Source organism: Mirounga leonina, unplaced genomic scaffold (assembly GCF_011800145.1).
Source record: "Mirounga leonina isolate KUSES-001 unplaced genomic scaffold, KU_Mleo_1.0 Mir_128, whole genome shotgun sequence".
NCBI lineage: Eukaryota > Metazoa > Chordata > Mammalia > Carnivora > Phocidae > Mirounga > Mirounga leonina.
In genome coordinates, this window is record NW_023270320.1 from 25882403 (window position 1) to 25908125 (window position 25723).

At 39.9% G+C, this 25723-nt stretch overlaps 1 protein-coding gene across 5 annotated transcripts; it reads left to right on the forward strand.

The window, feature by feature from the left end:
* Nucleotides 1-254: 254 nt before the first annotated feature.
* CASP3 (caspase 3) lies at nucleotides 255-22572 on the forward strand. 5 transcript variants are annotated; one of them, XM_035004263.1, is made up of 9 exons: nucleotides 270-343; nucleotides 4651-4798; nucleotides 11248-11324; nucleotides 12199-12263; nucleotides 14491-14615; nucleotides 17813-17941; nucleotides 18272-18447; nucleotides 18952-19072; nucleotides 20687-22572. In XM_035004263.1, the coding sequence occupies exons 3-9, from the start codon at nucleotides 11262-11264 to the stop codon at nucleotides 20914-20916; spliced, it is 909 nt and encodes a 302-aa protein (XP_034860154.1). In that variant the 5' UTR covers nucleotides 270-343; nucleotides 4651-4798; nucleotides 11248-11261; the 3' UTR covers nucleotides 20917-22572. The 5 variants fall into 5 exon arrangements, with proteins under 5 accessions (XP_034860153.1, XP_034860155.1, XP_034860154.1 ...); XM_035004262.1 differs by lacking the exon at nucleotides 4651-4798 and having other exon boundaries at nucleotides 255-343; XM_035004265.1 differs by lacking the exon at nucleotides 11248-11324.
* The last annotated feature ends 3151 nt before the right edge of the window (nucleotides 22573-25723 follow it).

Consider the following 25723-nt stretch of genomic DNA (forward strand, 5'->3'; position numbering starts at 1 on the left):
GGGCGGGGAGAAGAGTGCGCAGGGCCTATGAGGGGGCGGCTGGGGCGACGGGGGGCGGGGAGAGGAGTGCGCCGTCCTTTGAGGGAGCAGCATGGGGCGGCGGGGGCGGGGAGAGGAGTGCGCCGGGCCTATGAGGCAGCGGCGTAGGGGCGGCGGGAGCGGGAGAGCGCTGGGGCTGGAGGGACAGGTCCTCGCCGGGACGAGAGCGCGGGGGCGGGCCCGGGGCGGGGCTAGCGGGGGCGGGGCCTCCCGGGAGCACACCTTTTAGGGCTGCGGGCTGGGGCCTGCGGTTTGGGAAGTCTAACCGGTGCGAGAGGAGTCGTGGCTGTTTGGAGGCTGTGCGGTGAGTGCTGCCATCCGCCCTTCCCGCAGCGGCCCCGTCAACCCTGGGCCGCTCTTTTCATCCTCCCAAGCCCTGCGCCCGCCCCGGCACCCTGCCCCGGCCTGCAGCTGTTCCGGGAAGGAGGACGTGGGCACGGTCCTTGCGGCGGATCCTTTGTTATCGCACCAAGACGGGTGCGAGAACTTGCACTGAAGCCTGCATAGCGAGAGACCCGAGGCGGGTGGGGGACACCAGGGGATGTGGAGGCCAGGGAACGGAGATCTGGCTGGAGATGCGGAGCCCGGAGGACTGGAGGATCGAGAGGCCGGTCCGGGAGCGTCGAGGCCGGATGGCAGGAGAGTCTGGACCCGGGGGTGGGAATAGGGGGTTGGAGCCGGAGCCGAAGCCGAAGGCAGCGGGGTGCTTGGGAAGTGAGAGTGGCCGGGACCTTGGGCTGACGTTTGGATCGGGAAGAGTGGAGCGGATGATCGGCGCCAAAAAACGGTGCCCCGAGAGGGCTGGAGGCGAGCCTGGTGCTGCTGAGAGGCGCGGACTGATCCTCCTATTACTGGAAGAGGGTTTAGTCTCTGCTGCTTTCTCTGTGTCGGGCCTAGATTTTTTCGGGTTGACTGTGTGGCTCAATTTTCCAGAGAAGTAAATTTCAAGCATTGAATTCTATTTCCTTTTCAGACCTGCAGGCTTCCTTGAATCCTTGCAGCTCTTCCCTGTGATTTAGTATCTGTAGCCAAAGTCACCTAGGAGCCGCTTTGAGATCCCCTCAGGGCATGTTGAAAAGCGTGCCTTTCTCACACTTTGTCACTCTTGATTTCAGTGGGTCTGTTCTCAAGCCATGCAGAAGCTGCCTATGTCCCTGTACTCAGTAAGTGGCATCCAAGCCCCAAACCAGCCTTCTCAGCTACCTCTCCCTGTTCCTTCCCCAGTTAGCCATCAAGCCACCTGGACCTCCTAAATACCCATGAGCTCTGTCCACTTCTCTCCATTTTTGAGAACCACCCTAGGCTCTCACCTAGCTGCAGCAGTCCTCATTGGCCTCCATACTTCCAGACCCGTCCCCCTGCCCTCCATTCCATTCTTCACAGCACAAGCTGAGTGATCTTTATAAAATAGAATTCTAGAAGGCTGTTCCTGTGCCCATAGGACAAACCCAATCCCTTAACAAGGCTAACAAAGCCAAGCCTAGTTTGGCGCCGTGGTCCCCTCCCCATCTTATCTTTCGTTATACCACCATTTCACTTACTGAACAGCCAGGCTGATCTTCATACCTGTTCTCTTCCTGGAACACTCTGCATTCCCTCTCTCCCTTCATTACATCACATTTGCTTGAGGAACTCCCACTTAGGTTTCTGTTCTCATTAAGTACTTCAAGGTTAAGTTTTCTATGATGAGTTCCTTTTGCATCCTGCATTCCATAAAAAGCAAATGGCATATGCTTTGCAGTTGCTTGTTTACTTCCCTACTATCTTCCCTACTAGTCTGTAAGCAAATTCCATGAGGGACTATGTTTATCTTGTTACCTTGTTGTTCCTTATTGTTTTTTCCCGTATATCGGGCTTGGCACAAGTAATGGCCATACTACAGCATTATGCTTTTTAATAATTATGCCCTATCTGAAAAACTAAACCTATTTTAGGTTTACTTAGCAAATTATAATTAAAAGATGTGAATTAGAAAGAAATGGCAGAAGTGAAATATGGAGTTGCTGTGACAATATGAATATGCAGGATAGTAACAGGTGCTAAGCAAAGTGGTTAGACCAGCCTGCATCAAAATGTGCTCAGCCACTTTGTGTTGGAGTTAGATGATCTCCAAGAATGAAATGTAAAGCTTAAGTCATCCCTGTCACAACCTGATGTTGGAGCTTTGGTTTTGCCTTGCTCTTTTGCAAAAGAAGGCTTTGAAAGTTAGAATGTGTTTTATTTATTTATTTATTTATTAAGATTTTATTTATTTATTTGAGAAAGTCAGAGATAGTGACAGAGAGCATGAGTGGGGAGGAGAGGGAGAAGCAGGCTCCCCGCCGAGCAGGGAGCCCGATGCGGGGCTCGATCCCAGGACCCTGGGATCACGACCCGAGCCGAAGGCAGACGCTTAACCAACTGAGCCACCCAGGTGCCCCAAGTTAGAATGTGTTTTAATGAACGAACAATTTATTGGAGTGTGGCAATAAAACCTGTTCACAGTAAAACAACAACATTGTACCTAATTAAATCAGATTTGCTTTTGCTCTCTTTAAAAAAGGCCTTACTTCCTGCCATTTTAAGAGACTGACATGTTATCTGATACAGGCAATTACAATGTTTCTTTACTGTTTTGCTTTCAAACCCAATTTAACACAATCTACTGCTTCATCCCCCTTCAGTGCTAACAAGCAGTCTATTTTCATGTACGGCTTTAAAACAATTTTGGTGCCTACTATTAGATCTTTAAATTATGCCTCAAATATGGGAAGCACTGGTGTTTGGGTCCCAAAAAAGAGGTGGGAATTTTTAGACTGTTAGATAATGTTTTGTACAGATGTAACATATATAATGGAGGGGAACAGGTACTTTGTTGCCAGACCACTCAAGGCCAAGTCCCAAGGGTGCCACTTACCGGCTCATTCATAAATTAAGCATAAATCATATACACAGCTCATAGGGTTGTTGTGAGGATAAAATGAGATGTCTGTTGACTATGCTTTGTAACTATATGATGTTATTTCTCTGCCTATTTCATTCTTGCCTGCAAATTGCTTATAGAGCTTTTCGAATTAGGGTAGAGTAAGATAAAATTCTCTGATCCCTACTGAGCACTGTGTGGCATCTGCCTTGTGGAGCCACTTTTGAAAAAGGGAGTACAGGTGTGAGTCCCACACAGGGATAGGATCCATGGCTCTAACCATCACTCCGGACACTCAGGTTTACTGCAGTACTCTGCACACAGTTCAGTAAATTATTACAGCGCAAATGACAAATGAATAAATACCAACTCAGACTTTTCCCAGTTTCAAACCTTCTCTGGTAGGCGGAATTTCTTTAATCAGGTGGCTGTAAACCAGAATCTCCTTCTACAGAGGAGTGGTCCTGAGCGGAAGGGAGGAGGCCCTGTAGGTTATCTGTAGTTTCTATAAATGGCATCCAAGATCCTTCATTCTACATTTATTTTATACAAAATATGGCTTTGGACAGTGGGGAACAATTTCAGCCTGTCTTCCTGGTCCTGGGGCCCTTCCAGAGAAAAGGAAAGAATGGTTTGATCTGTTTGTATGGCACCACTAAACTTTGTTCAGTTTACTCTGTATTTCATTTCACTTGCTGCTCAGTGTGTTTTCACCTTAATTACAAAGTACATATTAAGAGATTGACTACCAGGCTCAACGATATTGGCCCAATCACCAATATCCAATTTGGTGATTCTTCTAATTCCCCGGAGAAATTCAGAGACCAGATGGGAAAGAATTTCAATAAAACCTCTAGTACATTACAGCTGAAATCTGTTCTTATCCAAACTATTGTGAAAAGTCTGCTCTTTCTGTTTCACTTGCTGAATCTGGATATGTGACTGCTTTTAAGATTTTGTCCTCTCTAATAGGTCATAAATACAATCCTGATGTTTTTCAAGCTCTTTGGCAAAAGTATAGCCTTCCCAGAAGTCATGATGGAAAGGCTTCACCTTTACTTTACAGGCATATAGAAAATGTCTTAATAACATAAAACCAGATACTTTGCTTTTAGAAGTAGATTACCCAGTGGCATCAAAAACACCGTAAGTGTCATTCCTATTTTGTTCATTAATTACAGTAAGTGCACTTTATACTATTTCAGTGTCTCTGCTGTCAGTTTCTGTCATGTTATTTATGCTCTCTGTCTCATCTTAATTAGAGCTTCTAGGTTATGGATTTTAGTTTCCTTTATTGAAAGTAGAGAGACTATTACCCCTCCCATAAGGTAGTAAGTCATGTTGAGGAGTGGGACTCTGCCCTCGCAAGGCAGACAGATCCTGGTTTGAGTGCTGGCTCTGCCCCGTAAGTTACTTAACTGCTCTGAGCCTCAGTCAGCTGAACTGTAAAATGGGGATCATTATGTCTCAGACCATCACTGGAAGGACTAGCCAGAAACACATAAGTAAATAATAAATGCATACCTAAGTAAGCAAAAGTACCTTTTGGCTCAGAGTCTAGCCCAGACGAGACATCATCAAGAGGAACTATTGTTACGGGACACTTGTACACAACCCTCAAATCACATAAGACATTTTGATTCTTTGGCCTTTTCTCTGGCTATGTGTTCTGGTAAATCTTTACTTGTAATTTTTTTTTTTTTTTTTAGATAGATTCATGGAGATGATTCATAAGTGAGCAGTATTCATTCTGATGTCACATTTGGAGATTTCAAACCCTTTTGAGACCAGGCTTTATCCTTTACCTCAGTTTCCTATTAGGACAGGCCCTAGGAACAGCCTACTGCTGCGGGACAGGTTAGTGGAGTAGGAATCTGGCAAACTGTTGATACTAATTTAATATCTTATTTTGAAATCTTTACCATAGGCATGCTTTTAAACTATTCATTTTTAATAACAGGGTTTTGTGGGCTTTTTAATTTTTAACACTTTATAACTTCATATAGAAATTTCAGTTTTAGAAATTAATTTTCATTCTGCTGCCTTCACTGTAGATCATCTATTCTGCTTTACTGGATTATTGCAATATACAATGGTCCCTTTAGTTGGCTAACTAGAATATAAATAGGAAAACGTTACAACTTTTCACTTGTTTAGGAAAACAGCATGAAATGTTTAAATATCTATTTTAGAGTGACAGTACATTTATACTGACAACCTTCTTTTAGTTTTTGAAGATTTGTGTGGAGCAGCTTTACTGGCAAGTGTTAAAGGGGTCTAGGAACTAGAGAGGTGAGTCTAAGACCCAAGTTCAAATTGCCATCTAATGCCAATTGGTCTATTAAAATTTCTCCAGGATCTAATGTTCAGAAATGTACTTTATAATCAGCAGCATCCTGAATTGATGGAAAGAATTATATATATCAATACAGTAAGAAACAATTAGTGTTAAGTTCATTGCTGTGCTAGGATATATTTTTTAAACCCTTTTGGTATGCTTTTCCCATTTATGTTTGGTCAAATGAAAATGTTCTAAGACATAAACTCCTGTTACCTCTTAGAGCGTTAAATATTTCCCTTGAGGGATATTTTTTTTATTCTTCTAAGATGAGATCACCATCCCCAGAATAATTTGTATTCAGCCCGGCATTAGCTAATGGAGGTGAGGTAATGCTAAGTGTGACACGTTAGTAAGTTGCAAGAACCAAAGCCCTCTCCCAAGAGTGGGGATGTGGTGTTTTCATGTGGAAAAAGCAGATGGTGACAAGGAGAGAGCAAATGTGCACATGTCTGATGCAATGAGGATTTTATTTACCATTATATAAGTTCGTGATAGTGTATGAAGGTCAGCTGATACTGTTGCAATATATATGGTTCAGATACTGATAAAGAAAGCAATGGAACACGTTATAGTATGTGTTCCTGAGAAATCCTTATCGAATAGTATAAGACACTGTTTTAAATCCCATTCCAAAGAACTCCCATTTTTTCCTTTCAGCCACCAACTACCTTACTGAAACAAAATCGTCCATCTCATGCCTAATATCAGATATCATTAAATTACAATCACTTTTATTAGGCTTGATCTATATGAAAACTTTCTTAACTATTAAAAATGATTTGGTTAAAGTTCAATAAATACATGAAAAGGAAGTGACTACTTAAAAGTCACCTATTATTTAGATGAAATCTTAACATTGATATGAGCGAAGAAGCCAAATATTTTAAAATTCTGGAAAGCAGATCACTATTTAAATTTAAACTTTCTTTTTTTTTTATTCAATTAGCCAACATACAATACATCATTAGTTTTTGATGTAGTGTTCAACGATTCATTAGTTGCGTGTAACACCCAGTACTCATCACAAAAAAAAAAAAAAAAATTAAACTATCTATAAGGATAAAATAGTTTCATCCCATAGCTTTATTGTTGGCAAGAGATAAAAGGTTGTTAGAAGTTACTATTTCAGTCTAAGAATCACGACACTGTTTGCAGAAGTGTTTGACAAGAGATCTTAAAGGCCTCAGTCATGTGGGAACCCATCATGGGGTCCTCAACACCCTACATTTGGAAAACCCATTCACAGGGCCAATTTGAGGCAAACACGGGCCAGAAAGGACACTGGTGGGAGCTCCAGGTTCAGCTTTAGAAATTTCTATTTTTATTAAGTCTTCTTTCCCACTCCCTTTTCACTCCAGATTTACTACAGGCTGGCCATAAAATCTTGAAACATAGATAATATTATTTTCTTATGGATTGTAATATAATAACAGTATATCACTTATTATGTATTTGCCTTTGGTTTGAGAATTGTTAGCCACTCTATTCTCTCAATTCATCAAATTAACCACAACTTTGTTTTTCAACCACAGATGGATAATTATTTTGCATTTTAGTCTGCCCAGTTAGAATTGACATGCACGGGGCAATTTGGTCTCTATATTTATGGTTCAAGAACGTTTGAGGTTTCTTGTACCTGATCTATGTTTGTTGTATGTGTGAAACAAAAGAGAAAGAAAAAGAGGGAGACTAGGACATGGTACAGAGCAGCCAAGGAAAGACTGCTACTTTCATAGTAGTAGCGTTCCCCTGTTTTTATCACTCTTGAAACAGGGCTGAGAGTTGAAATTGACCACACAGTCCTGGTTGATGCAATCTATCCTTGCTGATAGATATTATTTTATAAGATAATCTTTGTTACTATTTTCTAAATTTAAAAACAATACAGATGTTGTAGAAAATATAGGGAAATATCAAGGAGTAAATAAGTTGCCAGTAATCCATCACCCAGAGACAGCCACTGTTAAAAGATAGGTTAATATGTAAAGATGCTGGATAATTACTTTGGATCTTTTTCTTGTGTTTAATTGAGATTATATTATTTTATACAACTTTATAACCTATTTTTACTTTGCCTTATAAGCATTTCATATATAGTTGGTAAGTTCTTTTAAAAAGTTTTATAGCTGTATTAACCAATGTATGGATATACCACAACTTAACTATTCTCAATTCTCAATATTCTCCTCTTCCCTCCTTCCCTTTTCCTCCTCTCTCCCAACCCCTGGGGCTATTTTTTAGGCTGCATTCTTAGAAGTGTAATTTTACCGGATCAAACTTCTAAGCTCTTACTGAGGGATAGGAGGACATATCAAGAGATATCATTTTCAAGAGATAATACCAATTTATGCCCCTTCCAGTAGAGTATGAGAATGCCTATCTCCCACACTTCTGCTAGCATTGTGTGTGATTGGTTTTTGGTATTACTTGGTTACAATACATGGGTAAATACCCACGAAAGTACACCTCAGACGTTTTGGGATTCATGTCTCATAGTTTATCTTCTAAATATAGAGAAAATAGGAACAATCTTATAAGAAGTACCTCATCCTCCTTCCATCACATTCACCCTCCTTCACCTGTTGTGCCCCAATAGTTTGCCCTCCTTCTCCTTATGGGGGGACGAACCCTCACTTGTTCTTAGCTGAGACCGATGCTTTTCAATATGTGAGCTAGATTCGCAAACTTTCTCTCCTCTTGCCTTATTAATTTCTCACTTTCCATAGATCGTTCTCATCAGCATGAAAGCAAGCCTTCTATGGCCCATCTTTAAAACCAAACAAAGCAAGAAATCTCTACCTCTCGTCCCCCTCCAGCTCCTATTCCATTTCTCCTTTCGCCTTCCCTGCAAAACTGCTTGCTCACTGGTATTATCTTTACTCATTTTTGTTCTCCCATTTTCTCCCCAACCCACTGCAGCAACATTGATCCTTTTAAACTATAATGTTTGAAAAGTCTAACACTTGGCTGTTGTGTAAATGTAGAATAAATGTGTCAGATATTTAATTAAATAATAGAACCAGTAAGATATTAAGACCAGTTCAAAGGAGAATTTGAAGAACAAACATAGATGGTTGGGTATAAGGATATGAATTTGCTAATAGAAGTGGAACTGGTTAATATCCTACGGGGCAGTGAAAGGTAATTTGGAAGGGTCATTTTTCTATAGGTCGAAAATCAATTGCATCATTAAAAGACAAAATTCATTTTTGTTGCTATAGGCAAGAATCATTAGCATGGCTATCCATTTTCTATGACTTAATTTCCTACAGAGTTGTAAAATAACCTAGTCATTACAAGGTCAGATAAAGGGTTAGTATCCAAAATTCATAAAGAGTTTATCAAACTGAATACCCAAAAACCAAATAATCCAGTAAAGAAATGGACAGAAGACACGAATAGACATTCAGATGGCTAACAGACACATGAAAAGACATGTGTCTCAACATCAGTCATCAGGGAAATACAAATCAAAACCAAGATAGAGACCACCTCACACCTGTAGAATGGCTAAAATTACAACTCAAGAAACAACAGGTGTTGGCAAGGATGTGGAGAAAGGGGAACCTTCTTACACTGTTGGTGGTAATGCAAACTAGTGCAGCCACTCAAAAACAGTATGGAGATTCCTCAAAAGTTAAAAATAGAACTACCCTATGACCCAGCAATTGCACTACTAAGTATTTACCCCAAAGATACAAAAATACTGATTCAACAGGGCTCCTGCACCCTGATGTCTATAGCAGCATTATCAACAATAGCCAAATTATGGAAAGAGCTCAAATGTCCATCGACTGATGAATGGATAAAGAAGATATGCCATATATATATATAATGGAATAGTAACCATTAAAAAGAATGAAATCTTGCCATTTGCAATGACATGGATGGAGCTGGAGTGTATTATGCTAAGTGAAATAAGTCAGAAAGACAAATGCCATATGATTCCACTCATATGTGGAATTTAAGAAACAAAACATGGAGGGGGGAGGAAAGAGAGAGAAAGGCAAACCACAAGAGACTCTTATCTATAGAGAACAGAAGGGTTGCTGATGGGGAGGTGTGTGGGGGATGGGCTAAATGGGTATGGGTATTAAGGAGGGCACTTGTGATGAGCAGTGGGTGTTGTATGTAAGTGATCGATCACTGACTTCTACTCCTGGTACCAATATTACACTATATGTTAACTAACTAGAATTTAAATAAAAACTTAAAAAAAAAAGACTCTATAAAGTCAACTAATCCTCAAGATTCCTCTAGACCACGCCCAGCACCATGCTGAAATGATATACAATAATTTCTTTTGCCCATTTTGCCCATTTCCAGGTGTTGGACAATTTTTCCTGATAATCCCCACTATACCCATGACCTTCTTGCCAAAGCCAGTGGTCTGTCCTTAACTGACTTGACCTCTTAGCAATATTTAAAGCATGGAACACTCTTTGAAAGACTTCTGCATGCTTTGGTATACCACATTCATCTGACCGACCCCTACCAACCCCCCCCGCCCCACAACCCGTTTCAGTCACCTCTCTCAGTCTCGTGCTGGCCTGTAAATACCAGAGTGCCCCGTGTATCTCTAGCGCTGATCTCTCCCTGAGTTCCAGACTCTTAACTACCTATTTCCAATTATCAACTGTAATCTAAGCCACCATCATCTCTTTCCAGAACTATTCTATAAGGCTTTCCATTGTCCTGTGTGCTTCTACTCCAATCTTCCACAGTTGATTCTTCACTCCGCAGCCAGAGTGATCTTTTTAAAGCATGCCGTCCCTCTCTGCTTAAAACACACCAATGGTTTCTCCTTGCAACCAGAATAAAACCAAAGCTGCTCTCAGCTCCTGAGGGCCCTGTGTGATCTCACCTTCCCTACTTCATCTCTCTTTATGCCTTCCCTTCTTTTACCATGCACTAGTCAAAGTAGTCTTCTTTCTGTACCATGAATACACCAAACTTTTTCAGGGACTTTGTACTTGTTGGTCCTTCCTGGCAAAGATAGCCTCTATGTCATTTAGATCTCGATGTAAACGTCACCTGAGAGATGTCTTTCCCAACCACCTTAGCTAAAGTAGCTCATACTCCCAGTCTCCCCATTACTTTATTCTGTTCTCTTCATAGTCCCAATTAGTGTCAGAAATCTTACTATCAATTTGTAATTATTCTTCCTTTCTAGGATGAAAGTTTGAGGGTCAGAACTTTGTCTTGCCTTCCACTCTGTCTTGGTGTCTACACTGGTACCTGGTACAAAGCATGTGCTCATTAAGTATTTGCTTACTGACTAAAAGATGGTTCATCCCAGTTGTATTCACCATCCTCCCTTGGTTTTCTAGAAAGCCTATAGGAAACAAGATGGTAGAAAAGCAAAGAGTCTTTGTTAGAAAAGCAAAACAAAGACTGGCTTTGAGAGAAAGTAAAACACTGCTCTCCTCTGTGGTTGAATTGAAATGGTGATGCTTCCCTTCCTCCATATTCTTGTCTCCATCTTTTCGCACCATAGGCTTGCACGCTATTCAGGGAGAAGGCAGGAAAGAACTTAGTTTTGGAGAATAAAAGAGGTCTCCTTAGCTTTGGGCTTGGAAGAGGGTGGGCTTTGGTAGGGATTTTCAGTTTGGGAGAAGATGAAAAAGTAAGTTTAGAGATGGATGGTGGTGATAATTATGCACCAATGTAACTATACTTAATGTCACTGAGTTGTACGCTTAAAATAGTTAAGACGGTAGATTTATGTATGTTTTATCACAATTTTTTAAATTTAAAAATGGGGAGGAAGGCTAGGACTTTTTATAAAGGCTTTTGTGATTGGGTGAGTCCTGTTGATGGGCTTGTATATTCTTTTACGATTTCTGATCTTAGCATACGAGTCAGGTTAAAGTTGTCTTTCGATTCAAATTTTTTAGATCGCCAGGGCTTCTAGAGGCTGGAGGAAGTCAAGAATTTTTGGACTTGTTTTTCTCTTTTTATTTAGGGAGGCAGATTGCCATGGGAAGTACCTTTACTTCTGGAAGGCCAGAGAAGACATGGGAGAACTCCGGAAGACAAGTAGTAAGGAACTGGCTTCTTCAGAGGCAGCAGAGCAGAGTGGGAAGGAGAGCGCCTGAGTCACTTAGCTCTGTGACTGTGGACAAAGTCATTTAATCACGAGAAGTAGGGTTTCCTGACTTTCAGGAGTGTTGGGAAGAGAAAAGATAAGATGCCTAGCTCAGTGCCTGCTGTATAATAAGTGCCCCATAAGTGGTAGCTCCTCCAGTTGTAAGGACCGGCTCACCATGTCAGGTCCACTGGAATTGTCTGATGGAAGAACGAAAGCAGAAACTTTAGTTCTCACTTCCAGGTGTCCCTGGACATTCCACGACGCTAGATGAGAAGTTGGAATTCTCAAGCCCAGTTTCAGAGTAAAAATTATATGGAGGTTTGGAACTTCCTGGTGCTGGATCTCTTGAGAATCTAAAGCATTGTAGCTTAGTATTGTGTGAGGTGTACGATTGTGATGGGAAGTTTCTGGGTTTTGTTTTGACTATGCTGAGTTGGAAGGCTGAGTTCTTAGCAATGAATGACCTGATCTGTTGCAAGAGAAACAAGTTGCAATCTGTGTCTTGATCTGGTTGGGAGTGGATAAATGTAAAAATTTATCAAGCTGCATGCTTCTTACCTGTACACTATATGAACTTCAAAGCTCACTTAAAAAAAGAGAGAGAGAAAGAAATGGACTACATTACACATACTTTTGGAAAGGATTATTGCTCCTAGGTTTGACTCACCAAAACCTTTAACAAGAGAGGTGAAGCTGGGCGAGGAGTGGTAATGCCAATTGAAAATGTCATATAAAGCATTAATTTAGAGAAATAATCATTGGAATAATTAATATAATGCATGGTCTCCTAATGACGGATTAACTTCTGTCTTCTTTATATTCCAGTTAGAAGTATCCATGGAGAACACTGAACACTCAGTGGATGCAAAATCCATTAAAAATTCAGAAACGTGAGTATTTCTAATGCTATCCTTTATAATCAGGGAAAGATGTGTATGTAATACAGCAAACTTTAAGGAATAGGGAAGCAGAAAGGGCTTTCAAACCAGAGAGAACCAGCTGACTTCTTACCTCAACAGCTGCGTGGCTTTTGCACATGTTAACTTATTCTCCCCGAATCTTGTCTTTAAAATCAAACTTTCACGAAACTGTGGAGAGGATGGAGGGAAAGATGAGGTATAGTGCCCGAGCCACAGTCAGAATCTCCGACCTGGAAGCAGAAGGACGCTACAGAAGAGGCAGAACTCGCAAGTCTGGGTGCTTCTGTGCCTCCCTAAATCCGTCTGCAGGATGAGAGCTTTTGTGTTTGCAGGAGATTTTTGGCTTTCTGTCTATTTCTGAGTTGTTGTTGTTATTGTTGTTTCTTAAGATTTTATTTATTTATTTGCCAGAGAGAGAGAGCACAAGCAGGGGGAGCAGCAGGCTCCCCGCTAAGCAAGGAGCCTGATGTGGGACTCGACCCCAGAACCCTGGGATCATGACCTGAGCTGAAGGCAGACGCTTAACCAACTGAGCCACCCAGGCGCCCCTATTTATGAGTTTTAAGGCTAAAATGAAATGCCAATTCTGAGTCTGGGGAAGAATTGACTGATTTTAGATGATCTTGTACCCTTTGTTTTTCCGTCTTCCTCTTTGCAGTACTTTGCTTAATAATGCTTCCCCTAACCAGATGATGGAGAAAGGAAAAAGATAAAATGCAAACACCCTTCGTGTAATTCATGTCATTATCCACTTGGGATCTCTTGTGGAGCTTTTAATTCTAGAAAGTTTCTCCTGAGACCCAGTATTATTATTTTGGACAAAAATAATAGTAATTATTTAGTGATCTTAGTACTAAACAAAAGTATTACAGAACGATTAACAGGTTACCAATAAAGGTTTAGCAGTGTCTGTTTAGGTAAGGAGATTTATTAGAAACTAAACTTTTGAAATACAATCTCTTTTAAGAAAGTTTGGGGTCTTTTTTTTTTAAACCTTTTAAGTGATTTATAAATTTTCCTACCTTTTCATATCATACAGAATATAATTTAATAGCAAATTGCATGGGAGCCCAAAACAGATTTAGGTCTGTTTTTATCCGATGATAAGTTATCTTCGTGTCCCTCGGCTTTTTGAGTCTCTGCCCTGCATCAGGCGTGTAGCTCTCCTATTGCTATCTGTGATCTATATGATCTTCAACAAGTCACTGAGTATTAATACTTTCTGAGTATTAATTTTCTCACCCATAAAACGTGGGGATCTTCACCTTAGTTAATATAATTGTTTCTGACCTTGACTGTTTTAATTTACTATTTTAATTTTTTTCCAAAAATGTTTTTAGAATTGTATGTAATGTGAAATACACTCAGGTTAAATGTATGAGGACGTGGACTTTGTTTTGATGTTTGGCTGTTCCTAGACCTGGTATGTCCTGATCTCTGGCCTAGATCGGGGGTCAGGCTTGCGGTCTATTTTGGTCGAGTTTTATTGGAACACAGTCACACACATTCCTTTACACGTTGTCTTGGGCGACTTTCACCAGCAGAATGGAGTAGCTGCTTCAACAGAGCCTCAAATACTTAATGTGTGGCTCTCTTGAAAAAAAGTTTTTTGACCCTGGTCTAGATAACAGAGGTTTTTGGATAAGTGACTTTCAGACAAGTATTTCCAATTCTTTACAACAGTGATTCTATGTATTAACTATTAATTTGTTCAGCTCGTAGTGTTTAAGGAACAATTTAGGAATTGTGAAAAATACTGTGCTTTGAGTTCTATCTGTATTTTGTTGGTTTCCTCTCATTTCCAGGGTAATTTTTAAGATCTTACTCGTACCTTGAGAGATAAATATCTCACAAGTTATAAGAAATTTAAGAATTTTAAACTATACAATGTATTTGGTGAGATTTTGTAAAAATTTAGAGGAAAACGTAAAATGTAGAGAGCAAAAGCCTGAACTCTGAAGTCCGACAGGTATGACACAGTGTCTGCATAACCCTGAGCACTGAGCCTCGGGGCACTCATTTACACATCTGTGAAATGGTTTCTCATGAAATTTAAATCAGGAAAGGCCTGTAGCACACAGCCTGACATTCATTCAACAAATGTGAACTGTTCTTATGTGTTATAAAAGTTGCATTAATGTAAACAGCAGCATCGGTCATTTCTGCCTTTGTAAACTGTTGTTTGATTTCCAAACAGAAAGATCTTACATGGAAGCAAATCAGTGGACTCTGGAATGTTCTTGGACAACAGTTATAAAATGGATTATCCTGAAATGGGTTTATGTATAATAATTAATAATAAGAACTTTCATAGAAGTACTGGTATGTATCCTAATGTAATTTTTAGTCCTCTTCAAATATTATACCATTTACGTTTGGTATAATATGAAAAATGGAACTGATGTTATTAGTTAGTAAACGATAACACAGAATAGTCACAGAGTAAAGATAGAGCAGGACCCTACACATCCTCCATCATAAACTCTTGATCTTCTGCCCATGATCAGAATTTCTCCCTCTTCCAACAGCTCCCTCCCATCTGTATGTTGGCTCTTCTGCCCTGACTTCTGTGTAACCCTTGCTTCTTTATCCTTCTGCTCCCTCTTTCATTCTAATAGAGGGATCACAACAAATAAGGAGTAGTATTTTTTTCTTTCCAAGAACTGTGCAAGGCACCTCATTGGTATTATCTCATTTAATTTTTACAACAACTCTGAAAAGTAACCACTATTGGATGCTGAAAGGTTAAAATTCTGACACAGAGTTCACACAGGTCATTTAGTAGCAGAGCTAGGACTTGGCCTTGGTGTGTCTGACCACCCCCACCCCTCAGTTTGAGCTCTGAATCCACCTCCTGCACTGCTTCACTTCTTTGTATCTTCATTTGCTCTACTGACTTTTTCCTTTTCCCCCACAAAAATGACAGAACCCCATCTTAAAGAGACCTTTCTTTTACCCTGCTTCCTCTTAAAATTTGATCTGATTTTTGTCTCCTCTAAATTTTGAAAACATGTGCTTTAAGCATGCCGTCTTCACTTCTTTCCATCCCTCTTGAATCTGTTTTCTGTTTTCTACCTCTACCTCTACTGAAACTGCTCTCTTAGGTTCACCATGGCCTGATCACCAAATCTCCCTTCTCAGTCTCTATACTGGGTGTGACTTGAATCTACTAATATTGTTCAGACATTTTTTTTTAGAGAATATAAACAATAAAATCCCTTACAATCCCAAAAAGTTAATTAATATCTTAATGTGTTACTTGATTCTTTTTCCTGACAGTTTCTTTCAAAGTTTAATTTCATTCATAATATTTAAGCAATAATTTATCCTGCTTGTTCCACTTAATGTAATATAAGCATTTTTCTCATTGCTATATAATTTTCAGATCTTTGAATGATTACATAATATTCCATTTGCTTAATTTGCATAATTACCATATGAATGGACATTTGGGCTATTTCTCCATTATTTTTATATTGATGCTGTGATAATTCTTTGAATTGGCATATTGGTCACATTAGACTTAATTTTTAATTAAAGAAATTAGAAGCAGCAGATCCAACTTAGGAGGCCATCTACTGGGCTGGTGGTAAAAATGGCCAGAAGAATCCAGGTTGCACTGGAACAATAAGTAGAGCTTGGTGTTAGACTAGTTATAAAGAAAGAGTAATTGGAAAAATTGGTGTCTGATTCTGAATGGGAGCCTTTGTATTGCTTTTGGCTGTAAGCTGAGGTGCCACCTTCAGCCATTAGATACTCTGCATCATGTTGCTAAGTTATCATGCCCACGTCCTGTAGAATTTTACATTGTGGGACCTATTCTTTAACAACCATAACAACAAAATACTTAACCCAGGAGTCTGGCTTTAGCATTTGAGTGAGCTCTTTCTTCTCCTTTGAAATGTGAAGGTCAGGTCCTCACAGTGATCTCCTGACAGTCTCATGTTTTCTATTCTACTATTAAATGGCTCACAACCCCGGACTGGAATTCACTCACCTTGTCACATAGCTGCATGGTGTCCTCAGCCTCTCCAAAGTCAAAACTTTGATAGGCTTATTTTAATTTTATAAACATTACGTATGGCCATAATAGAAATTTCAGAAACTACAGATTACCAAAAGAAAAAAAACATTAAAATCACTCATAGTCACACTATTCAGAGATGCTCTATCAATGATATTTTGTAGGCACAGACATTGAGTCTTTTTTCCCATTCATACATGTTAATAATTTACTCAGTTCTAAGGTGTGTCCTCCCTAATGCTTTAGCCTTTTTAGATCTGAGTGCACTGTATAGTCAGTCTGTACGTTTATGTGGAGGGTACCGTAAAGGAGGGACAAAAGCCCAGAACCCCTGGGTACCAGCCTAACGCTGGCCTTATTACTTTCAACAAGTTCCTGAACTTCTCTGTGCTCCTTGTCCCACATTCGTACAAGTGAAGCTGGTCACAATCACTGTCTCACTTGTGTTTGGAAGGGTTGAAGAAACTACTCATAGCAGGATGCCTGGTGAACAGTATCAATGTGGTGGTCATTGATTGGGGGGGGGGGGGCTTCTGAAAACATATTATTAAAGTAGTAACAGATCTGAAAATTGTTGGGAACTTAGAATCAAAAAAATACACTTCCTCTAAGTATGTGAAATGTGTGTATATATATACCATTTTTTCTTAAGCAAAAGTAGGATCCTGTTGTTTTATAGGTTTTTGTTTGTTTGTTTGTTTTTTTAAAGATTTTATTTATTTATTTGAGAGAGAGAGAATGAGAGAGAACACATGAGAGGGGATAGGGTCAGAGGGCAAAGCAGACTCCCTGCCGAGCAGGGAGCCCGATGCGGGACTGGATCCCGGGACTCCAGGATCATGACCTGAGCCGAAGGCAGTCGCTTAACCAACTGAGCCACCCAGGCGCCCGTTTTATAGTTTTTTTTAATACAGTGACCATTTCCCATGGCAAAATTTTGTCTACAGAAATTTTTTTTTAAGATTGATTTATTTATTTGAGAGACAGAGAGAGTGAGCAGGGGGAGGGGCAGAAGGAGAGAGAATCCCAAGTAGACCCTGAGCTAAGCTTGGAGCCCAATGCAGGGCTCGATCCCACAACCCTGAGATCATGACCAGAGCCAACATCAAGAGTCGGACGCTCAACCAGCTGAGCCACCCAGGCACCCCATGTCTACAGAAATGTTAATGGCAACACAGTATTCCATTATGTAAATGAATCATAATTTATTTAACCAGACTTCTCTCATTAAGCATTTCAGTTGTGTTTTTCACTATCTAAGCAGCTGTGAAAGATATCTTTATGACCATAACACTGATACAGTTTATGTTATGAAGTGTCTTATATGCTAAGAAACTAAAGAGACTTTGTGTTACCATGATCAAAGTCATTGAATTTTCTTAGCAGTTGAAAAGAAGAATTTATTGTGGATTGTGTGACTTGCTGAATAGTTTATTTCAGAGCAGTTACTTTTTTTTTTTTTATGCAATTATAAGTAATCCTTTCTGTTTTCAAGGAATGACACCTCGATCTGGTACAGATGTAGATGCAGCAAACCTCCGGGAAACATTCACAAACTTGAAATATGAAGTCAGGAATAAAAATGATCTCACATGTGAAGAAATTTTGGAATTAATGGACAGTGGTAAGAAATAATTAAAAGAGTGACCTACTTTCATTGTCTAATTTTATATTATGGTATAGCTGTAATTATAATAATAAAGCACGAGAACTATGACACCATACTCTATATAATCCCATATTTTATATACATAAAATAAAAGTTATTCATGCCACCTCCCTAACGTGGCTTGAGGTATGTTGACTGCCCCAAATTGGGTTTCGATGATCTCTTAGTTCTGTCCTCAAGGTTCTTCATCTTCCTCCTGTACAGTTTAATGGGAGATTGATGGGTGAATGAAGTTGTATTGGTTTTTTGTATGTCTATTTTCCTTACTTGTAAACATTTTTCCAGTCTCTAAAGAAGATCACAGCAAAAGGAGCAGTTTTGTTTGCGTGCTTCTAAGCCATGGGGATGAAGGAATAATTTTTGGAACAAATGGACCCATTGACCTGAAAAAATTAACAGGTTTCTTCAGAGGGGATTATTGTCGAAGTCTGACTGGAAAACCCAAACTTTTCATTATTCAGGTAATCTATACCTAAACAGGTTGGTTACTGAGGATTAATCAGGGATTAATTTACTCATTTGTGGATTAGCCAATGGATTTCTTTTTTTCCCCTGAAGCTACTCAACTGCTGTAACTTTTTTATTCATTTAAGCTACCACTTACAAGATAGAGAATAAATGTTCCTTTTAGACTTGTATCAAAAAGATTCCTCATTTTAACATCCATTTTTACACAGCCTTTACATTTCTTAGAAATAACAGTAATGTGTATACACACATACAGTTTTTTTTTTGGTTTTTGTTTTTTGTTGTTGTTGTTTGCCCTTTTGTTTTGTTTTTTTGTTTATTTACACATACAGTTTTTAATAAATTTTTTTTTAAGTAATCTCCACACCCAGCGTGGAGCCCAACCCAGGGCTTGAACTCACGACCCTGAGGTCAAGACCTGAGCTGAGATCGAGAGTCGGACATGCAACCAACTGAGCCACCCAGGCACCTTTAAATGCTTATTTTCTAACCGCTAGGCCTGCCGAGGCACAGAACTGGACTGCGGTATTGAGACAGACAGTGGAACCGAGGATGACATGACCTGTCAGAAAATACCAGTTGAAGCAGACTTCTTGTATGCCTATTCTACAGCCCCTGGTAAGACAGTTACCAATAACGAACATTACCTGGAGATTCTAGACACAAAACAAGTGTTCCAAAGGCTGCCAAGATTTTGACATTCATAAACAGCTAACTGGTCTGTATTTTAGGTACCTTAACGACAGAGATGTGTCAGAAAGTTGTCTTTAGCAAAGTTTGGCTGGAAAATGTGCATTTATAAGAAAGTGGGAGGATGGGGTAACTGGGTGATGGGTATTAAGGAGGGCACATGTGAGGATGATCATTTGTCTGAGCGCATGGTTTCAGGTGTTAAACTAGGTGTTAAATGTAACTAATGGGGCGCCTGGATGGCTCAGTTGGTTGAGCGACTGCCTTCGGCTCAGGTCATGATCCTGGAGTCCCGGGATCGAGTCCCACATCGGGCTCCCCCTGCTCGGCGGGGAGTCTGCTTCTCCCTCTGACCCTCCTCCCTCTCATGCTCTCTGTCTCTCATTCTCTCTGTCTCAAATAAATAAATAAAATCTTTAAAACAAACAAACAAACAAAAAACGTAACTAATGAATAGTTGAACATTACATCAGAAACTAATGATGTATTATATGCTGTCTACCTGAACATATTAAAAAAAATAAGAAAGCATACTTCCACAGTGTCCTTCATGAACTTAATGCCAGATAGGATACTATATTGCAATATAGAGTAATGAGTCGTAATCTTGTGAAATGGTACAATATGTGCTATATTGTCATATGCATGGTAATCGGCTAAGAGCTTCGTCCACTTCTTAGAATAGGAGAGAGGTATGTTTTCCAGGAATTCTTTGGAAGATAGGAAATAATAAAAATAAACCTGAAAAGTGTGTGAGAAGGTAAAGTGGAACGAGGGAAAAGAAATAGGTTATTCCACGTTTTTGTGATTGTGTTATACCTGTCCTCCTATAAATAAGTATTGATTGATCGTGCAATTTATTTATTATACAACTAACTCAGGGTGTCACAAAGTTTGGAAATAGAGGACAAATGTATTTTTAAAGAATGTTACATTTTTAAATACGCTCAACATGATTTCTTTTTAACCTCAAGACAGTTCCAGGTAAAGTACTTCCAAATTAGAAGCAATAGATCCAAGAGTTAATCTGAAAAATGTACAATGAATACATTGTGTTCCCTTTTTTGGAGTTTTTGAATACTCTGTCATGTCTTCATCGTACTTTATTTGGATGCCTTGTAGACAAGTTTAGGACATGCAAATGTGTGTGCATACATAAGCAAGTGATTTCTTGGATGAATCAATGTGATGGCAACACCATGCTCCTTACAATGGTGCCTCTTTCACATTTGCTTCTGCATTTTTGCATGTTTCCCTCTTCCTCCCTGTGAGAAGGGAAACCCAGACAAGAACGCTCCCCGTCATTCAGCGGGGAAGGTAGTCCACACTCTTTTCCTTGCCAAAAGCAGAGGTGTATGCACAAAACCACCCCCCACACCCCGTACCAGCATCATCTCCCCTGAAACAAGAGGTGTTGTTTATTTCCTTTTTTTATGGCTAGTAATGCTTGTGGAAGTTTGTGCTTGTTTTTACCTTTATAATTATGTAATAATCTATAAAATCAGATACTCATGATACTTCGGTTGTTGTTCTGCCCCGTAGGTTACTATTCCTGGCGAAATTCAAAGGATGGATCCTGGTTCATCCAGTCACTTTGTATGATGCTGAAACTATATGCTTACAAGCTTGAATTTATGCACATTCTTACCCGGGTTAACCGAAAGGTAGCCACAGAATTTGAGTCCTTTTCTCTTGATTCTGCTTTTCATGGAAAGAAACAGATTCCGTGTATTGTGTCTATGCTCACAAAAGAACTGTATCTTTATCACTAAAGATGGATGGTTTTTTGGGTTTTTTTTTAAGTTCATATGCCAAGTGAGGAAATGGTTTAACCAATCCTATATTTTCCTCTCGTTTAAATCTAATCGAATACTTCACATGGTACTTTAGAACCTCCTACTTTCAAAGCAATAGAACTATGAGGCTACCTCACACTCAGAATCAGGTAGTCGAAATCAAATTTAATTAGGAATAAATAAAAATGGATAGTGGTACAATTGTTGTGAGAGGAAATGTTTCTAAATTAACTGCCCTGATAATTAGCAAGTTTTAGCGATGCTGTTACGAATTTTTGAGTAATCATGGAAGAAGTTAAACATTGTAGTTATGAATTAATGATCTTGATATGCTCCTATATGAGAGTATGTACTCTGGTTTTTGTCAAACTACAGACACGATGATGGGGAATAATGTATCTTAGAACGTGGAGCTCCCCGGGCAGGGTCATGGTCTTAAAGACCTACCTTGATTTTTAGAATCAGGATTTGGAGATAAGTCAACTGTATTTTTTGATCATTTGTCTGAGCGCATGGTTTTGTGATGTTTGGCCCAAGCATGTCTTTGTTACAAAAAGTCATGTTTAGTAGTGAAAAGGAAACTAAATATTTGACCAGAGGAAGTGTGAGCAAATCCCCTTGACTCTTGCGAGGCATTTAGCTAGATGCAGCGTTAACGGAGGGAGGCAGAGTTAGAACTTCATGGTGCTGAAATGCAGCTCATCCAGCAGCTTCCATATCCCGTCCTTTGTGCCTGAGCCAGTCTCTTGAGCTTCACATACCAGCAAAATATGTGAAGAGCTGTTATGTAAACATCTCAAACTGTCGATCACGCTGATAGCAGCGTGAATTGAAGAAATTCTATAGGAACATCCTAAAATACAACTTACATAATAATCAGTGAAATGCCACGAAGAAACAGTAAATCAATCAGCTGGGCACTCCATCACTAGAAGATGGTTTGAGCCTGAGCAGAGACACAGGTGGGCACAGCCTTTGTGATGAGGGCAGAGCCCTAGACCGGCTTTGGAAAAAGCACCCTAGCTAGTTTTTTCGTACGGACTAGTGTGCTTGGAGGATGACACCCTCCCACCACCACCAAGGCAGGAATCTCCAAGAAAGCTAACCAAATCAGAAATTTCTGAGATGGAAATTTTCCAAAGATGCTAAGAGTCACAACAGAAACCATAGCACGTTTTATGGTACCATTTCTAAGCACGTTAAGTTATTTTCTGTTGAAGTTTTTGGTCAAAGGTACAAAAAATGGTGGTTATAACGATATACTGTTCATTGAAAAAAAGGCCTGTGGCACACAGGACGTTGGCAATCAGCAGTCTCGCCCCTCCTCTGGCGCGTGGGGAAGCAGCCCCCACCAGGAAGGCCAGCCTGCAGGCCTCCTCACTCAGGCAGGCCCTGAGCCCTTACCGCATCCCGGGGCCTCACAGGTTTTGCAGTCTGACATTTCACGGGAGCTATCTTTTGCTCAAGGAAAGAAACTCACATTTATAAATGACCACTCTTTGTTTCACCTATGGAACTTTTTCTAAGTAAATGAGGCATGTAATGGTATCCTGAGATGTGTTCCTGTGTGACTGTTTTGTAAACTTTTGTTATGCATTTTTATTTCCAAATATAAATTTTAACTTAAAATTACCAACATGTTCAAGTTTTTGTTGTTGTTCTTGTTTCTGATATTGTGCTACTAACTCTAGTTAAAAATGGTTTTAACCAAGAGCTGGGGCTTGATTTGGAAGGACCAAAGAGGATGCAGCAGGACCCTGTAATCAAATATTTTGAGATGATGGCAAATTACTAAATAGGATGAGTAGAGCTCTCTTCTTCCCAGGCCCTGTCACTGGGGCCCTGTTCCTAAGATGACCATGATGCCAGGAAGGATAGCAGGTCTGCAGTCACAGTCCCTAAATATGACCATGTTTTTGTTTGTTTCCTTGCTTTGCAGAATGGTAACAGAGTATAAAGAATATTGCTGAAGGACAACATTTTCCACCACATACATTTTCAATAGAGCTAATAGAAGGGAAAAAAGAACTTAGGGGACATACATGTCAAACCACTGATGCCCCTGGTGGCCACCTCCGGGGAAGCGTTCCCTTATTTTATGTACTTAGAAAAGGAATTTAACAAGTGCAAACGTGTAGTTTTAAATTCCTTCCAGTGTTTCTATAATGAACATGGAATACTTCTTAAGTCAGAAAACTAAATTAAATGATCCGAACTGGGAATAGGGGATTCCTGTTTCCAAGGAATAGAGGATGGCATGAATAACTTTTTTAAGGCTCTTTAAAGCTGTAACGGGTTGAGAAAACCAGCCCATTCTAATCTCCCTACTATCTAAAGAAGTCTGAGATATTAAAAAGAAAAAAACCCAGCAATTCAGTAGAAAAATGGACCAAGGGCATGAACACAGTTCACAGAAAAGGAAAAACCAAATGTCCCTAACACTCAGGTAAAGAGCTTAATCTCCATCATGATAAGAGAAAAAGCAAATTAAACTAAGGGATCATCTGTCCTCTATCAGATTGACAGAAGTCCTCAAGTTAGATATCATTCTGTGGGCAACACAAGGAAATATCTCCTCCCACTGGTTGGATTGCAAAATGGTGTAATGCCCTGTGGAGGAGAATCTGGCAATACTTATCCAATTATATATTCTTTGAAGTAGCAATCTTCATTTCTTGAAATTCAGACTACCCCTACATCTGTACATGTACAAAATTTTATGCACTCATGAAAACCTCGTTTTCATGGTTTAAAAAAATGGCAGCAACCCATCTGTAGAGAAGGCAGGTTAAATACATTGTGATACGTCCACATAATGGAACATGATTTGCTGTAAAAAAGTGAGGAGGAGCCTGCTCAAATGATAGATAAAGATCTCCCCTGTGTATGATTAAGTAGAAAAGGATGAAACAGAACACTATAATAATATGCTGTATTTTGCATAAAAAGGGAGGAGGGAGATATGAATGTGCATTTGCATAAAGAAACACCAGGAGGATTAAAAAAAGAAGAAGAAGAAGAAATTAATAAAAATGTAAATGGTGAATGGGGACAAGGATGGAAGTGAGATTTCACATTGTTCACTTTTCTAGATGACTTTGACTTTTTGGAACCATGTCAATGTATTACCTGTGTCGACTGAGAAAAGAAGCAGAACTGAATCAAACAAACACATTCATTTTGGGTCTCAGAATAGCAATTTGGGAGCACAGATTCAGGTGGCAACCCAAAATTTGACCCACTAGGGAACAGAAGTCAGGGTTTATTAAAGACAAAAGGGAATGCTTGTCTATGTTGTTTGCAAAGAATTCTGGTTGGTGTTGGCAACAGAAAACTAGTCCTGGCTAACCATAATTGCTTGCGAAGGCTATCACTGAGCAAAACTTCATTCATATGCCGAATTGCAGGTGCTCCCGCAGAGGCCTGGGAATATTTGCTGTTTGGCCCAGTGCAAAAGTCCCTGGTTCCACCCTGTGAGGAGTGTGCATAAGGCCCACCTTAATGGCCTCCCAGCTCCATTTTAAAACCCACTGATGTAAATGACTCCTCTTTATTGTACCTTTCAAGCCTTCAAAAATGAAATTAAATCAAGGGGAGGTGAAAGGGGCACAAAACTCTCTCAGTGATGAGAACACGGGTTGTACATGATGTGTACAGAGGGGAGGGGTGGAGAGGGTACCATACATTTCCAAAAGCCGTGTTATGTGACTTTGTTTAGCTTGTTAACTTTCTTCTGTGTGTCAATCTCTGTAGGTATTAATTGAGAAATCATAACATACTTAATATTAGAACTTGAGCCCAAGATAATTCTCAGAGTTTTGTTGTTGAAGGAACAAACTAGAGTATTAGTTTCTTGATTGATTTTTCTACTCGTTCCATCCTTTTCCTTTACAATATGATTATAATTATCACATGGTAAGCAGGCCAACAAATATCCATGAAAGAATTTTCATGCCCAGAATCTCTACCTTTTACTACACTGATAATGAAAAGACCTAACAAGTACCACATGATTTCACTTGTCTGTGGAATTTAAGAAACAAAACAAAGGAACAGAGGGAGAAAAAAAAGACAAACCAAAAAACAGACTCTCAACTACAGAGAACAAACTGGTGGTTACCAGTGGGGAGGTGGGTGGGGGGTGAGGGAAATGGGGGAAGGGGATTAGAGCACACTTAGGATGAGCACTGAGTAAAGTATAGACTTGTTGGGCGCCTGGGTGGCTCAGTCGTTAAGCGTCTGCCTTCGGCTCAGGTCATGGTCCTAGGGTCCTGGGATCGAGTCCCGCATCGGGCTCCCTGCTCGGCGGGAAGCCTGCTTATCCCTCTCCCACTCCCCCTGCTTGTGTTCCCTCTCTCACTGTGTCTCTTTCTGTCAAATAAATAAATAAAATCTTAAAAAAAAATAGACTTGTTGAATCACTATACTGTACACCTGAAACTAATATAACACTGTATGTTAATAATCCTGTAATTAAAATTAAAAAAAAGAAAATACCCGAAGAACTGAGATGTTTAGGAATCTTCAGAAAAGGCAAGCAACTCCCTCTCAAGAAAATGTTTTTGCCAAATTTAAACTTAGTACAAAAGCTATTAAGGAGCCTGCCTGAGCTGAAAGAGTCCATTGTCTAATCTGCTCTTTATGCTTTGGTTTTATGTGACTTAAATATAAGCTCGGGGACCTGACAGCCCTCCCTTCAAGGGAAGCATGCTTGGCCAGGGTGTTGAACGCTAATTCACTGATTCTACTGAAGAATTTCCAAAAACCCATTTCTGCCTGGCAG

What these genes read in the sequence shown, in the direction of transcription:
- CASP3 (XM_035004262.1), top strand. Translation starts at nt 11,262, where the DNA reads ATGGGAAGTACCTTTACTTCTGGAAGGCCAGAGAAGACATGGGAGAAC. An exon ending in AGAACTCCGGAAGACAAGTA is followed by an intron (nt 11,325 to 12,198) that starts GTAAGGAACTGG and finishes TTTATATTCCAG; the next exon opens with TTAGAAGTATCCATGGAGAA. An exon ending in TTTGGAATTAATGGACAGTG is followed by an intron (nt 17,942 to 18,271) that starts GTAAGAAATAAT and finishes ACATTTTTCCAG; the next exon opens with TCTCTAAAGAAGATCACAGC.